General features: G+C 33.7%; 1 protein-coding gene across 46 annotated transcripts in view; it reads right to left on the bottom strand.

Annotated features, from left to right (window-relative positions):
* Window positions 1-18,284, bottom strand: part of RIMS2 (regulating synaptic membrane exocytosis 2) — a 683,906-nt gene that overhangs the window by 312,126 nt on the left and 353,496 nt on the right. For 26 of the 46 annotated variants that reach the window (XM_053559665.1, XM_053559666.1, XM_053559708.1 and 23 more), the window contains 2 exons: window positions 17,196-18,121; window positions 882-949 (listed from right to left, as the gene is read on the bottom strand). In XM_053559665.1, the coding sequence (XP_053415640.1) occupies window positions 882-949; window positions 17,196-18,121 (994 nt within the window). Of the gene's footprint in view, window positions 1-556; window positions 766-881; window positions 950-17,195; window positions 18,122-18,284 lie in introns of all 46 variants that reach the window. The other 20 variants (XM_053559658.1, XM_053559659.1, XM_053559677.1 and 17 more) reach the window with 1 other exon arrangement.

The raw sequence follows: 18,284 nt of genomic DNA, 5'->3' as shown, positions 1-18,284 counted from the left end.
AAGTCCCACTATACTAAAAGCAAAAATAATAACTATAAAAGCGATGGCAATGGTTCTAATACTAATTAATACTACATCAAGATGCTATGACAATAAAATAAAAGAGCAAAATGACAGTGAAAGGGAAAAAAGAAAAACAACTTTTTCTGTGCAAACAGACCCAATTATCTCCCTTTTGCCTGGGATTCAAACTATTAATAATTTAATTTTCATCCCAAGGAAAATATACGCTAATATGCCAATCAAAAAATTTGTTCATTATTTGTTCATTACAAAGTTTTCTCACAGGACCATAGATAAAAACATTCCTTTGTTCCTAAGTTTTAGTTTCATTTACTTATTTTTTGGTATGCCGTCAACAGTAAAAACAGCAAAGCAAACAAGAGGTTTTTTTGGTTTGTTTGTTTTGTTTTGTTTTTCTTTTCTGCACCTTAAGAAATACTACATTAACCCTTGAAATGCCCTATCCTTTTATTATGTTCTGTTTTAATGAGTGACAAAGAGCAAACGAAGACCAAATGAGCAGGTTAAAAGGCAGGCTCCACAATCTCAGTACCTTATCACTATGGCTATGTTCCTCGTTAAGGGTTGTGCTACTACACGTATCTACCCCAGAGTCCTTAATCTGAGGCTCAGACCATTCCAAATCCTCTTCCAAAGAGTGGCCACCAAAGTACATCATTTTCATTTGTCTCTCAGACCTGGTGTTAGAGTCCGACAAAACTGCCTGCTCACTAGTTTTTCTTTTTCCCTTTTGACTGTCCCCTATAGGTGTAAGATAAAAAAAAAAGATACAAAAAAGAAAACATGCAAAGGTGTAAATAAAAAAGGAAAAGTGAAATGATAACAAAAATTAAATAGTAAGGCTCCACATGTCTCACCAAAGACATTGGGGATGCCTCACTGCTATGCCAAGACGTATGATCCAACCAGTTGTAATCCATGTCTCCTGTGAGTCAGACAAAAGAGTGCAGTAAAGGAGACAGCGAAAGAAAGGACAGAGACATTATAAACATTTTAAATTGTGTGATCCTGTTGGTTTCAAGAATTTTGTCTGTAACACTCATATATATATGTATATATATGTATATATATCAAAAGAAAGCTAAGATTCCAAATGAGTAAAATATAGAATGCAGAATAATAAGGTATATGCCCTCTAGACAGATGCTACAAAAGAAAGGTCCTGCAAGAAGGGAAGAGGCTAATAATAAATAGAAATAGAAACCAAAAAAACACTGTATATGTTGAAAAAGGAAAAGATTATCACCTACATCTCTAACTTATTCTATTATTCTTTCATAGTAATGTAAAGACACAAGTTTGAAGGACATTCAAAAATTAAACTGTGGTATTCCAATAACCACTATTTTAATTAAAAAACAAATAATTAAAGATGTCGTTCCTGGAATACAGTAGGATATACTATATAAAGCTAAAATCTCCTAAGAAATTTGGGTGGGTTACCAAAAAACTGTTTACACAGAAGATTAATTTTGTATGAAAATGACAAACAGAGGAACTCAATTTCTGCTAGTACAAATAAAATGACTTACTTAAATATCAATAATTATTTAATATTACTTTAAAATAATTTTTCAACTTTTTTCAGAAATCACATGCTTATTAAAAGTAAATTAAAAAATTTTGTCAGACATTATGTAATGGGCAACTAAGAATGTATGTTAATTTACCAAACTCACATACTTATTATTCGTTTATAGTTGAAAGAAACACTTCTTTTAATATGTGTGCTTATCTATTTTTTAATTCACTTTATGCTTTCATTTATTGAGAAATATAAACTCAATACTTTCTATTTGCTATGTATTGTGCTAAGCCATAAGGGTTAAAACAATGAAACATGCAGAGTGGGGGTAAACACAATAAATAATCAGCATCATGTAAAATAATACAAAACAATAATTGGATTTGGAAGTCAACAAACACCTCTAAAGTAATTATGTTTAAAAGGAGAACCCAAAGATGTTAGAAGACAGACAAATGAAAAGTGGAGGAAAGTGCTTTCCAGTAAGAGGTAACAATGCATAGTACCATTTAAAAACAACAACTAAAAGAATGCCAAGGTATCTGAACCCAAAAAGAATGAGAGAGAACATAGTGCTAAATGAAACTGGTGAGGCACCACAGACCAGTTTCAATAGGTTTCTTTTTTGCCGCATTAAAGATTACAAATTTCAACCACTGAAAGATTTTAAGTAAAATGGTGACATGATCTAACATTTTTAAAAAAATGAATCTAGGGCAGCGCCTGTGGCTCAAGGAGTAGGGCGCCGGTCCCATATGCCAGAGTGGCGGGTTCAAACCCAGCCCCGGCCAAAAACCACAAAAAAAAAAAAAAAAAAAAAAATGAATCTAAGTATTATATTACAACTAAAATGGAAGACATCAAGAGTTAAAAGGCATTATCAATAATTGTTGGGAAAGGTACTATGGCTTGAACAAAGCTAACAGATATGGAAGGAAAAGAATAAATTGAGAAATGTTTTTGATGCAGAAATTACAGTGGTAAGAAATAATGAAGAATCAAGGTTAACCCCCAGGTTTCTGGCATTAACAACTGAATGAAAGAAAAGAATTTAGGAGATGACAAAGACTGTAGAAATAGTACTTTTGTTAAGGAAGAAGAAAAAGGAAAGTATTCTATTCATAGGCTCTGAGATGCCAATGAGTGTTGTAAGAGTCATAAATTTTAGATTACTAAAATGTTAAAAATATGCATCTTAGAATTTATTAAATATGGTGGTTGACTTCAGATGTATTATTTAAAACAAGTGTGCATAAGAGAAAGCAATTGGTCAAACTATAATAAAACTTAGAAGTTTTGATCCGTAGACATAAATCAGGAATTATTAGCATAAAGACAAAAATGAGTGATAACATTTAGGAACAGAGGGTAAAATAAGATATGAAAGGACCAAGACTCACATCTAACATTTAGAGTTTGATTTGAGTGGAAAATACAAAGATCGAGAAAGAGAACACAGAGGCCTGGCCAGGGCACATGCCTATAACAGTATTCTGGGAGCCCAAGGCAGGAGGACTTTGGAGGTCAGGAGTTCAAGACAGACCTGAGCAAGAACAAGACCCTATCCCTACAAAAAATAGAAAAATGAGCTGGGCGAGGCAGTACCAATTTGTAGTCACAGGTACTCAGGAGGTTGAGGCAGGAGAATCACTTGAGCCCAAGAATTTGAGGGTGCAGTGAGCTATCCTGATGCAACTGTACTCTGGCCTGGGCAAAGGAAGTTGCAAAGGAAGTTGCAAAGGAAGTTACAAAGGAAGAAAGAACCACAAAGAGAAAATAAGGTAGGCAAAAGTGAAATAAAGAAATACCTCCAAATCGATGAAGAGAATTTCCAAAAAACAGGAGGGAAATAAAATATGCTGAATGATTTCTACAAATAAAATACGATGAAGAGGTTGGTGCCTGTGGCTCAAAGGAGTAGGGTGCCGGCCCCATATGCCAGAGGTGGCAGGTTCAAAACCAGCCCTGGCCAAAAACTGCAAAAAAAAAAAAAAAAAAAAAATACGATGAAGAGCTGAAAAGGTGTGCATTTGATTTGGGAAGCAAGATAACTCAGGATGTCAGAAAGAGAATTCTGGATAGAATAATGAAAACCGAAACCAGATTGAAAGTAACTGAAGAACAAAAAGCAGGTAAGAAAGTAGAAGAATTATATGTAGACAAATGGTTTTCAAAGTGAAATCTACAAAATAGTATCATCAGAATCACCTGGGAACATGTTAGAAATGCAGACTTTTGGGTGCCACCATAGACATAATGAACCAAAAATTCTTTTTTTTTTCTTTTTTTATTGTTGGGGATTCATTAAGAGTACAATAAGCCAGGTTACACTGATTGCATTTGTTAGGTAAAGTCCCTCTTGCAATCATGTCTTGCCCCCAGAAGGTGTGGCACACACCAAGGCCCCACCCCTCTCCCTCCTTCCCTCTCTGCTTTTCCTGCCCCGCCCCCATGACCTTAATTGTCATTAATTGTCCTCATATCAAAATTGAGTACATAGTTGGTGGGACCTAGCAATATATGCTGAGAGTTACTGGAGACAACTCTTTTAAGAAGTTCATTTATGAAGGAGGATGAGACTTATTGTCCAACACACATAAAATGCAATTTGTAGAAAGAAAGAACTTCATCCTTTAAGATGTGACTAGAAAAGTGCTTTTCAAACTTTTTCATGCCACAAATAAACAATTATAATATTTTATATGAAGTAGAAAAGCAAATGGATGGGCTCAACCACATATGAGAAGACAGATAAATGACTTAATGAACCTTAAAATAGAATAACGGAAACTACCAAGTCTGCAAAAGTGACAGAAAATAGACTAAAAGATAAAATAAAATGAACACTAGGGTAAATGGTGATGTGCAGCTCAGAGGATATTTATGCTCATGCCTGGTTGGTAGTCAAAAAAAAACAAGAGTATTTGTGTTTCACAAAATCTGCAACCCTTTCAAAAATACATTACTGAGCCACAAAAAAGCTTTGAAAAATCTATGAATTAGAGAAAAAAACAGCAAAGAGCCGGTAAATTAAAATTCTTTACCGGTTTATGTGAAGGGAGAATTCAGCTATCTTCTCTCCCTATGCTTATAACCTATTGGAAAGGCAGAAATGTAGTTCTATTATTGTAAAACAAGGAAATGTTTAACCATTTGAAGGTAAAGTAAAAACATCTGATTGACAAAAATGAAGATGTCATATATAATAGGCACTACGTAAATACTTGGTGGATAAGTAAAAATTAGTGTTACTGTAAGAATTAAATAAGATATTGAATGGTAATCATAGAGTTCTCTTAGTATAGAAATAATAATACCTATCATTTAATATTCTTATTTTGTGTAGCTTCAAAGGACAGAGCCAAGATAATAAGATATCTTTCTTTAATAACAGTACAAAAATTTATGGCTAGGCTTTCTAATTTTAGAGTAAGAACTAGAAGACACAAAAAGAATCAGATGGAAATATTAGAATTGAAAAATAACTGAAATAGAAAAGCAAAGGGATGGGCTCAACCAAAGTATGAGGAAGACAGATAAATGACTCAGTAAACCCTAACACAGAGTAACAGAGATTACCAAATCTGAAAAAGTGACAGAAAATAGTCTAAAAGATAAAATAAAATGAACAGAACCTCAGGAATGTGAGGGACAATAACGCAAGGTCTAAAAACCACATCATGTTTAAGATAATTCCATTATAATTTAAAGAGGAAGCTAAAGAAACTTACAAGATGTAAAGTTAAGATTTTTGTATTTCACTATAACTACTTAAATGTCAACACCAGTAGCATGTAATTAAGTTATAAACACGTAACACATTATCTAGAAAAGCCATTAACAACCTCCAAAACACAAACAAAAACTACAAAAAGAGATAACACTTACAAAACACTATAGGTAAATCAAAATGCAATTTTAAGAAATGTACAAATAAAAAAATAATGTACAAATAATCCATAGGAAGGCAAGGAAAAAGAAATAGAGAAATGGGCTTGGCACCTGTAGCTCAGTGGCTAAGGCACCACCCACATACACCGGAGCTGGTGGGTTCAAACCCAGCCCAGGCCTGCCAAACAATAATGAGAACTAGAACCAAAAACTAGCCGGGGGTTGTGGTGGGTGCCTGTTATCCCAGCTACTTGGGGGCTGACTGAGGCAAAAGAATCACTTAAGCCCAAGGGTTTGAGGTTGCTGTGAGCTGTAACACCATCGCACTCTACAGTGGGTGACATAGTGAGACTCTTTCTCAAACAAAAAAAGAAAAAAGAAATAGAGAAATGTAAAACAGAAGGAACAAACATAAAATAAAGAAAATGGCAAACAATAGAACTGCAGATCAGTATCTCTCATAAATACAGGTACAGAAATTCTTAACAAAATATTAACAAATAGAATTCAGCAATTCTATTTATTGCTAATTATTGTTATTAATCTATATTAATAAAAAGAATTATACACTATGAATAATAAGCAGGAGTTTATTCCTGGTATGCAAGAATGGTTAAATATCTGAAAATCAATGAAATCCACCACAGTAACGAGTTAAAGAGGAAAAATCATATAATCTTATCTAGTAATCACTGATACCAAAAAACATTTATTAAAAAATAAAAAAGCTCAGAAAATAAGGAATAGAGGGGAACTTGCTCAAATTAATAAAGGACAACAACAAACCTACAGCTAAGATCATACTTCATGATGAAAGACTAAATAATTTTAGGAACAGAAATTTCACTAAAGAAGATATCTTTATTTGCAATAGACAAAAAGTAGAAACAACCATGTCCTTTTTTAGGTAAACAGTTAACAACTTGTGGTGTATACCTACCGTGGAATGCAACATAGGAACAGAAAGGAAAAACTATTAATCTGTTCAACATGAATTGATCTTAAGGATATGATGATTAATGGGAGGAAAAAAAATCTCAATATGTCACATGCTGTTTGATATTTTTCATATATGAGGTCTGACAATTAAGTTCACAAACTTATTCTAGGGAAAAGTGCTACATACGTCCTTGTTGAACACCCCTTCAGTCACCTTTGAAGTACTCCCCTTGGGAAGCTATGCACTGATGCCAGCACCTAGAGCACCCTTCAAAGCAATTTTGGAGCTGTTTTTCTAAAATGGCCACCAGAGCTGTCATCATAACATCCTTGATCTACTGAATGTCATCAAAATGTCTTCCTTTCAATTATTCTCTTTATTCTTAGGTAAAGAAAAAAGTCAATGGGGGCTAGATCAAATGAGCAGGGAGGGTGTTCCAATACAGCTGTTTGTTTATTGGCTAAAAACTCCCCTCAAAGACAATGCTGTGTAAGACTGGCTTGGGTCAGATTGTCCTGAGTTGTTATGGGAACAGGGGTAATCAAGAACCTCACAGAGGCAAAACCTTGCAAGTGGGTTGTTTCGGGGAGCTGACTGTTTTAGGGGATTAATTAATGTCCCAAGGACTTTCTGACATGGACAGACAAATGGGATTGTTTTGGGGAAAGTCTGCTTAGGACTCCAAGCAAGAAATAAAAGGATGATGTGTCAAGAGGTCTCTAAGGACTGACCAATCAGAAAGAAGCAGAAAAACCACTAAGTAGAAATATTGTCAAGGTCTTGATAGAGGGTCTTTGGAGTATGCACACAGTTGAGGTAATAGTGTCTTAAAATGAACTACCCTCCTTAACATGGTAACAATCAACACCCACCAGAGAACCATGACAGTTTACAAATATCATAGCAACCTTCAAAATTGCCTTCTAAGGATAGACAAGGGGAGGGTTCCCAATTCTAGGAATTCTCCACCCTTTCCCAAGAAAATCCAAGAATATTCCACGCTCCATTTAACATAAAATTAAGGAATCACCGTAATTCCTTAATTATGGAATTAATTCCATAATTAATTCACCACCTCTATGGGATAACCTGTTCCTTCTTTGTTATGTACTATGCTTTAATCTTTAATAAAACTTTGGCACTTTGCCTACTTATACCTGCTTGCTTTGCTCGTTCATTCCATTGACTCAGTACCAGTAACCTTTCTTCCAGTACTGGGAATCAAGAACCTGGGAACATGGGGACCTAAATCTGGTTCCTCAACACCTAACGCTTCCAAATAATAAACTTGGTTAACTGTTTGTCCAGTTAGCACAAATTCATAATGAACAATGCATCTGATATGAAAAAAACTTAGCAACATAATTTTGACTCTTGATTTGAACTTACAGACTTTTTTGGTTGTGGAGAATTGACTGACTTCCATTATGAACTTTGATGCTTTGTTTCAGGGTCATACATAGTATTGGTACATCAATGATTCATCACCAATGGTAACATGGCCCAAAACATCATCTTGCTTCTCCAAAAGGTCTTGGAAAATTTTGACCCTCCTTTGCTTTTTGTACATCAGTGAGCTCCTCTGGGGCCATTTTTTCACACGACTATCACATGCCAAGATTCAGTTAAGATTTTCCTAGCTGCTTCTCTATTGATGTTTACTTGGTCTGCTATGCTTCTCAGCTGATGATTTTGACATGCAATTTGATGAATTTTTACAATGTTTTCATCAGTTCTGCTTATTATTAGCCACCCTCATCTCTCTTCATCACTGATGCTTTCTTTCTCCTCAGAAAAAACATTTAATCCGTTTGCATACTGCCATTTTCTTCATGGCATTACCCTCATAAACTTGGATTAACATCTCCCTGATTTCACTTCCACTCTTGCCAACATTAATAAGAAATTTAATGTTTATGTGTTGCTTTAATTCAAGCTCTGACATTCTTGCAATGGCATGCAAAAATATGTAACAACAATAACGAACACCATTCAGCAGGACACCACTACATATCAATATGAACACAACTGTGAGACACTTTTATACCAAAGTTATTAAACCTTGCCAAGTTGTTCATACAGTGCTGCCAATGTAAGTGTACAATGGGCAAGTTCACAAACTTAATTGTCAGACCTCATAACATTCTCTAAGTGATAAAATTATAGAAATAAAAAACAAATTAGTGGCTAGCAAAAATTAGGGATGGTGGTAGGCTATTGCTGTAAAGAGATAGCATAAGGAAGATCTTTGTGGTGGAAGAAAATTCTGTCTTTATAGACATGGTAGTTATATGATGTGATAAGACATCCTAGAACTAAAAACACATATTGGTCCAATGTTGGGTTCCTGGTTTTGATATTGTACTATAGCTCTGCAAGATATAACAACTAGATGTAGTACAACAAATAGATGATGTACACATGAGATCTCACTCTACTATCTTTGAAACTTCCAGCAAACCTATAATTATTCCAAAGTAGTTAAAAATATTGTTTTGCTGCCTTAATAGACAGTTATCAACCTTATCAAAGTTATCAACCTTCTGCACTACTTGCCAGCATGATGTAGAAAAGATGTATGTTTCAGTTAGGAAGTTACACTAAAAGTACTCTAATCCTTTGTAACTCTAATCAATCAATTAGTACAAGATAAACATATTTAAATATGAGGACCTGGTTAAAATTAACCGTTTAGACCTTAGACTAAAATTTCTTCCTTTGCCTGCCTCTGCTGTAAAATACAGACTAAACAATTGGGTAGGGGAGGTATTCTATATATTTAAAAAAATTTTTTTAATATTCTGTTTTTGTACCATCAATAAATTAAGGCTGGGGTTTATAAACTTTTATATCATATTTTCCTTGTAGGTCAATGAAGATGCAAAAATGAAGTAATATAGTTTATAAATGTACTTTTCAATAATCCTCAATTTTAACTTAGTCACGTTTATAAAGTGACAGCATGTTATGACGGAAAGAGTTTTATGGGTGAATCCAGAAAATCAACTGTTAAAGTATTGACTCCACCCCTTATCGGTGTTATGACTTGAGCAAGTTATTTAATATACTTGGGCTTATTTTCTCATCTGTATAAAAAGAGATTAATTCTAATATCTCATATATTGCTGAGTTTAAATAGGATAATAGTAATGAAAGTGCTTTACGAATTGTAGAGTCAAACCAACGTTGTCAATGGTATCAAGATCTTCATCATTATTTTTGAAAAAGCACCCTAACTTTCATCCTAAATAGGTAGAGAAATTTCAACTACAAACATTTTATTTTTCTCTTCTTGGTTTTACCTTGCCCCTCAACTTATCAGGCTATGTATGCTATCATTTTCCAGCATGTATTCATGGGACTTTAGCTCGGCAAAATGTTAACAGCCTTGAGCAATTAAAGATTCTCTAGTAAAACAAAGCTCAAAAACTCTAGATTAAACATAGTTAAATTTTTTTAGGGCAGAATTTTTTCTTATAGCAATGACTATATGCTCCATTAAGAGTGTTTTATAGTAAGAAAAGAACAAGCGATCCCATCTCAGGGTGGGCAAGGGAATTGAAGAGAAACTTCTCTGAAAAAGACAGGAACAAGGCCTACAGACACACGAAAAAATGCTCATCATCCTTAATCATCAGAGAAATGCAAATCAAAACTACCTTGAGATATCATCTAACTGCAGTAAGATTGGCCCACATCACAAAATCCCTAAACCACAGATGTTGGCGTGGATGTGGAGAAAAGGGAACACTTCTACACTGCTGGTGGGAATGTAAACTAATAGGTTCCTTTTGGAAAGATGTTTGGAGAACACTTAGAGATCTAAAAATAGACCTGCCATTTGATCCTGCAATTCCTCTACCAGGTAAACATCCAGAAGACTAAAAATCACATTATAACAAAGATATTTATACCATAATATTTATTAAAGCCCAATTCATAATTGCTAAGTCATGGAAGGAGCCCAAGTGCCCATCAACCCATGAATGGATTAATAAATTGTGGCATATGTATACCATGGAATATTATGCAGCCTTAAAGAAAGATGGAGACTGTACCTCTTTTAAGTTTACATGGATGGAGCTGGAACATATTCTTCTTAGCAAAGTATCTCAAGAATGGAAGAAAAAGTGTCCAATGTACTCAGCCCTACTATGAAACCAATTTATAGCTTTCATATGAATGCTATAACCCAATTATAGCCCAAGAAGAAAGGGAAAGGGGATATGGAGGGGAGGGGAGGGAGGGTTATTGGTGGGACCACACCTACAGTGCATCTTATAAGAGTACATGTGAAATTTACTAAGTGTAGAATATAAATGTCTTAACACAATAACTAAGAAAATGCTGTGAAGGCAATGTTAACCAGTTTGATGAAAATATTTCAAATTGTATATAAAACCAGCACATTTGTACCCCTGATTGCATTAATATACACACCTATGATTTAATTTTTTAAAAAGAGTATTTTATAATATACAGTTTCCATAAACTTAATTGAACACAGAAACCTATTCAGAGATCAACTGTCTCAGGAATCTTAAGAGACAAGGTCTTCCTATGTTCCCCAGGCTAGCAGCCAGCCTCCTGTGTAGCTGTGACTTGAGTTCAGTAACTGCTATTTTGAGACACAATACTGAAACTTTCCTAGAAGGTAGTCTTACCTCATAAAATGTTACTACAACTAATAATAGGGCTTAAGTCTTTCCCATTCTATGGAAAATGTTTGCTGTTACTGAAACTCAAAGCCCAACTTTATGAAAAGCCATATATAAGGAATATTATATAAGGCAATGGTTTTCAAATTATGTTCCATGGAGTTGCTTCAGAGATAACTGTTGGAGAGTGTGTGGAGGACTGATTCCAAGGTGGTGCCCCACAATCCCCACCAAATGGTCTTCATGCCTTTATGGGTAACTTGCTCCTAACCAAAGTGGCAGGATGGAAAGGTATTGGGATGTTACTCCTGTGATACTGCTAACTTTTATAAGACTCTGTCTTGCTATTCAGCATGCTCATGCTCTCTTTGCTGGCTTGTCGAAGGAGCCATAATTTAAAGCCCAGGTGACAAGGATCCTCAGGCGCCCTCTAGGAATTGTGAGTATCCTGTAGGAATTGCAAACATCCTCTAGGATCTGTAAGAGAGCAGATGGCAGCTTCCAGTCATAAGGAAATGAATTTAGCCAACAATCTCATTAAACTTGGAATCAGATAAAAATGGACCCCCAAGCAACACCTTCTGAACACTGTAGGCAACTGTAACAGAATGATAAGTATTTGTGTCTAAATATAGAAAAAGTACAGCAAAAATACAGTATAAAATATTAAAATGCTACAGTGTATAGGGCACTTATCATGAATGGAGCTTGAAGGACTAGAAATTATTCTGTGTGAGGGATGAGTAAATGTGAAGAACCTGGACATCACTGTATACTATTGTAGATTTCATAAATACTGTACACTTAGGCTACACTAAACTTACAAAAGTTTGTTTTCAATGATAAATTAACCTTAGCTTACTATAACATTTTTCCTTTATAACTTTGCAATTTTTAACCTCTTGACTCTTTTATAATAACACTTAGATTAAAATACAATTTTGTACAGCTATACAAAAATATTTTATTTCTTTATAGCCTTATTCTACAAACATTTTTCAATTTTAAACTCCTCTTAAATTTGTTTTACTTTTTACACTTTTTTGTTAAAGCTAAGACACAAATACACACATTAGCTGAGGCCTACGAAGGGTCAGGATTATCAATATCACTCACTGTCTTCCACTTCCACATCTTGTCTCACTGGAAAGTCTTCAGAGACAACAACTAACAAGGAGCTGTCACCTCCTATGATAACAAAGCCTTCTTCTGGAATACTTCCTAAAGGACCTGTCAGGCTGTTTTACAGTTAGCTATTTTTTTATAAGTGGAAGTATACTTCAAAATAACAATAGAAAGTATAGTAACTACATAAACCAATAACAAAGCATTTATAATCATTACCAAGTATTATGTACAATACATAAATGTATGTGCTATACTTTTAAAAGAATGACAGCACAGTTTATGCCAGCATGACCACAAACACATGAATAATGCAATAGTGCTATGATATTATGCAAAACTATGACATGACTAAGTGATAGGAATTTTTCAGATCCATTATAACCTTATAGGGCCACCATCATATACAGTCCATTGTTGACTGAAACCTTGTTATATGGTGCATGGCTGTACTTAAGAGGAAAGGAAAGGAGTAAAAAGGTACTACAAAAAAATTATGAACAGGCTATATCACTACAGAAATAATGTGATCTGAGTGTGACTTACATATCATACTTTAAACAATGTTTGGGAATTGTTGATTTTTATTCTCAACTCACATAACTAATTCCATCAAATGTGAAGTTCTATGTATTGTCAAAAGAGAAAAATAGAATACTGCCCATTATAACTACAAGATCCTATTAATTATAGGATTCATCCCAATTTCATAAATGATGAAACAGGAAAAAAATGTGTCTTAGATTTAATAAAATGCTGTTTTTTGTTCATGGAAGCCACTAAAGGAGCATTAAGATTCAGAAGAAAAGAATCAGAATCTACCGTGTCCATAAACTGGCTTATAACAGTAAGCCAATAATGTTATGAAGTAAATCATTTTGCAAAGATGCCATTCTTCTAATACATATACAATATGATTAATAATAAATGGCTGACTGAATACATATACATTGTAACATATTATGAAATCACTATCACCCTAGAATAATAATCTTGAATTGAGGCTGTGTTTCAGTTTCTATAAAACAATAATGATATTTATTGACTGCTTACTTTCTGCTGAGCACTGGGATAAACACCAGGTTAGGCTGTGATTCTAAAGATGACTATACCATTACATATCCCATTATATGCTCTGTATATAATGTTTAAAGGCACTCTTTCTGCTGAGAGGCACATTTCATTCTTTATTGAACCTTGGAAGATCTAGAACCAATAAAATGTAGTGAAAGTAACACAGTTTTGTCTTCTGAGCCTATGGTTAAAGAATAGCAGTTTCTTCTTGATTCTCTCAAGTCAGGTGTCTTGGGAGCTACGAACCAATGTATAAGAAATCTATTTCTCTGAAGCTGCTTTGCTTCAGAAATCACATGGAGAGAAGTACCTGATTATAGATACCATGAGGATATTTTAACATTATAATAAGTAAATAAAGCAAATAAATAAAGTATTTAACAGAAAAATGTTTTATGACACCAGGTTTTGGGTAATTTCTAATAACCAGAAAATATATTCTACATGATTATCTTACTTAACTCTCACAAAAAAAATTTGAGCTAGATAATGTATCAATTGTTCAAGCAAAGAAATGATAAACTAAAATACCTTGCCCACATCACTAGGATATAATAGAGCCAGGATTAAAAACCTGCTTAGTCTGTCTCTAAAATCCACATTCTCAAATCCTAAGCTAAAACTAAATTCAATGCCATTATTATCCTACTTATTTGAACCTATTCAGAAATTCAAAGGTCACATAATATGAATAGCCTTTAATTTGTGATATTAAAATTATTTTAGTAATTAAGTACTTTGCAATGGATATTAAACAATTTTACAGAGCCACACAAAAGAATGGCTAAAAATAAAATTAATCTAATGCCATTAGCAAATTCATAACATGGGGGCTGACCATAGAGATTCATGTTTGTAATCTCAGCTCTTTGGGAGGTCAACATAGAAGGATAGAATTGTTTGAGGCCAGGAGTTTGAAATCAACCTCAATAACATAACCAGACCACATCTTTATAAAAAAAATTTTAAGAAAATTTAGGCAGACACAGTGGGACAGCCTGTAGTCCTAGCTACTCAGGAGGCTGAGGCCAGAGGATCACTGGAGCCCGGAAGTTCAAAATTACAGCGAGACATGATTATCCCACTGCATTCCAGCTGGATGACAGAGACTTTGTTCTTGAAAAAAAATTTATCACTTGGTTTAGTAAATATTCCTCTTAGTAATGTGAATATGTTAATTTAATCTAAATTGATTTAACCTGAATCTCTTACAATCATAAGTAGGTTCATGAGAATATGCTTTCATAAGAATGTGTGAAATCTACTTATTATTATCAAGTTGCGTTCCTATACAGTTCTAATTTCTTTTCCCTAATAGTTCTTTCATTTGTTTTAATCAGTATTATTCAATGCATTCTGAGCTTTATAAGCAAAGTAAAAGAATTTTCTTAAGCTAAGATATAACTGATCAAAATCATGCAATGTTAGAGCAAAAAGAAATTTTAAAATATCTTTTCATCATTCAACTTATTCATTGTTACATACATTCATCCATTTATTCATCCATATATTTGTTGATAGCCCACCATGTTCCAGGCTAATTGCTGGGATAAAACTGTGAAGGATAGAAACAGATCCCTACCTGCAAGGAGGTTATTATTTAATAGTAAAGAAAGGTAATTAAGAAGTTCATTCCTAATGAGGTACTAATTTAAACAATTCTTCTAACATACTGAGATTTACAATCCATAACATCTATCACCATTTTGGGGTTTGGGGGGGTTTGTCTTGTTTTCTTTTCTTCACCTCTTTTAAGTCTTCCTTATTTCTTTCTATACACAGTTTAAATTCCATGGCTTATCATTAAAATCACACACCACACACTTATAAATATTTAATTCCTTTTCCCTCTGTCTTTTCTTGATGTTCACCTGGAAAAACTCAGATAATGGCAAAACTGAGTTTGCCATCTACTCAATGTTTTCACCCAGTTAGCTGAATATACTAGAGAAAAACATAAAACTACACTAACTAGTCTCCATTAAAATGTATAACTATCAATCCTAAATCAGCTTTTATTGTTGCTCTTCACTATAAATGCTACATTCAATGAGTTCATTATCTCTCCCACTCCCTGAGATAAGAATTTAACATTTTCCCTATCCATAAAATTCTAACTTTCCCAATCTTGATTTCAGACAATGGCCCTGTTATCATTTACACCTTCAGAAAATAGAAATAATCTGATGAGACAAACCATCATTTTCAGAACTAACCAATTTATCAACATACATGCACCTGTACTCACATATGTATATTCTGCTTTCTGTGTTATTATTATAAACAAACCATCCGTGCTTCTTCTGCAGGTTATCCCACTCACAAATTCATTAAATCTCACTTTCTTTCATTACTCAAGAACAAGAGAAGAATAAGATAAAAACAATCCTATCTCTCTCCTGTGTCTCAGATTTTTCCTTCTCTACAAGATCATTTTCAGATAAACACAGATATTCTGGCTTGTCACCATCTTAAAAAAAAAAAAAAAAAAGAACTCATTCTATAGCTACCAGTCCATTCTTTTTGTTTATCTATACAGTAAAATTTCCCAAAAGAATTTGCTATACTCATTATTTCTAATTATTCCCTTCAAATTTTTTCATTTTTTTCTTGAACCTACTTCAGACTTCAAACCCATCACTCTATTAAAATTGCTCTTGTCAAGGTCACCAATATCAGTGTTTTAAAAAAGTAAGCAAGAAAAATGAGAAAATATAAAGTCAAATATTGAACTGGTTGGGGATGAATAAGGAATTTATAAGGTGAAGTAATTTTTTTTTAAATCTCCAAAGATACAAAGGTTAAATTTGATATTTCCAAATAATTGAAGAAAGTTAGTAGATAAACTTCAAAATGAGAAATATATTTGGCACAAGTAGCAACTAAATGGGTTAAAATCCTAAATATATAAAAAGCTCTTATAAATCAATAAGACAAAAACTAACACCTAAAGGAAGGTGGGCAGAAGGAATAAAAGCAATGAACAGATAATTTACATAAGATGTAAAATGTCAATAAACACATAAGACCTTCAATTTCACAATCAAATTAAGATTCAAATGACAAAGAGACAGTATTTCTGTTGCCTATTCAGTTGGCAAAGTTTTGATATATTGGCATCAAATGCTTAAGTGCATCTGACAGGAATAAAACATGTTACAATCTTTCTGGGAATCAAGTGGGTAATCTGAATTAAAGCTTAAAAGAATCCAAAGTACAAATATATATTTTTTAAATACACAGAAACAAAAGCACTAATTGTGTATATAGATAACCATTATAACATTATTTATATTACCAATTGGAAGTAACCACAATGCCCCAAATAAAGAAGTATTTAGTTTGTGATATATATTTTTTTTAGTGCAGCTATTTCTAAAGAATAGAAAAGAGTTATGAAATGATATAAACTGAAAAAATAAGGTTACAAAATAATACACAGCATGATACCAATTGTACAAATCTGTGGACTATACACACATAAAAGAGAAAGAAAGAAAATACAAGAAAAAGTTAACAATGGTTACATTTCAGTGAAAGAAACGCAAACAACTTCTATTTCATTTTTAACACTTTGAGGATTTTTCAGATGTTGTAAAGTGAACATATTACTGCTTTTATAAGAGCTAAAAAAATAAATGCTATTTTTAAAACTATAGCTAACAGATATTTCAAAAATATGCTATCTATCAAATAATACAAGAAAACATTCCAAAGCAAAGCAATTTTTAAAAATCAATAGACTTTACTTATACATAAACAACAGAAGATACTTTTCATAAATTGAAATTTTGTTTACATGATCAACACCTTTAAAGATTTTTAAAATAAAGACAGCAATATCTATCTTTTAAATGTTTACTCAGAAATACAACCCAGAAAAACAGAAGAGAAAAAAACAACAAAACAAAAACCCTAACTAATCTATTATAGCAAAATGAGTGATTAGAGAACTTACCTTTTTCACTTACACTCTCACTTTCAATCTCAACATCATCACAACTTGTATATTCAGGTGTAGAAGCCAATTCCTCCTCTGAACTACTCAATGAAAGCTGACGCATTTTACCTCCCTTCTTCGATTTATGAGGCTTTGGTGGTGGAGGTCTCACCGACTCTGACTGGTCTGAACTGAGAGAATCATTCCTTAACATTGCTTCCATTTTTTCTCGTTTTGTTTTCCTTACAGCAGAGCTGGGATCTAAGTGGTGCTGTTTCCTTAGTGAGTCAGTACGCCTAATGTCTGCTCTGTCAATGGGTACTGGACTCCTCTGGGGGGTAGGAGGACTATGGTTTGTGGTCCTTTGTGGATAAGGACTTGGTCCCTGAGCCTCTCGAGTTCTTTCCATTGAATAAGATCGCTGATTTTCCATGGCAGCTCTACGTTCAGATATAGATCTTTGCCTCGATGGTCGGTCCATTCTCAACATAGAAATCCTGGAATCTTCCAGTTCCGCATTTGCCAAAGAAACATCACTATGCCTTCTCTCATGCCGTGCTCGGGACACTTCAGCATGGATACGCATTTGCTCTTCATAGGGTTGTGGCTTGACTGGATAACGGGCCAAATTCGGATCACTTCGGTAGCGTGTCTGGTATTCTTCCTCTCTCTTTTGTCTCTCATAGTCATCTCTGCTTTCCACATCCTCATCATCTACAATATATTCTTTGGAATGCCTATGACTTCTCCTGTTGGAGTCCCTATAATTTAAATGATCAGATTCTTCATAAAACTGAGGTTCATGTTGAGATCGCCTATCAACATAATCTGATGGAGATCTAGGCATTGCGCTATCTGAAGTAGCATACTGTGAATATTCCTCTCTTTCTTCCTGTTGGTCGTATCTTCTATTCTGATCTCTGGATACTGATGGACTCCTTTTCCTAAGTATCAAAAGGAAAAGAACAATGAGAAAAAAAAATTTAACAATTTTACATTTCACTGATTTGCTGGCAGGTTGATGGATAAATTCAAATGGTTCTTTTTGCATTTTTTAAAAAAATTGCATTTTGGTTTTAGTAATATGCATTTTATTAAGTTCAAATA

Source organism: Nycticebus coucang, chromosome 13 (genome assembly GCF_027406575.1).
Source record: "Nycticebus coucang isolate mNycCou1 chromosome 13, mNycCou1.pri, whole genome shotgun sequence".
Classification (NCBI taxonomy): Eukaryota; Metazoa; Chordata; class Mammalia; order Primates; family Lorisidae; genus Nycticebus; species Nycticebus coucang.
Note: the sequence above shows the minus strand (reverse complement) of the source record. Positions and strands in the feature narration are given on the sequence as shown.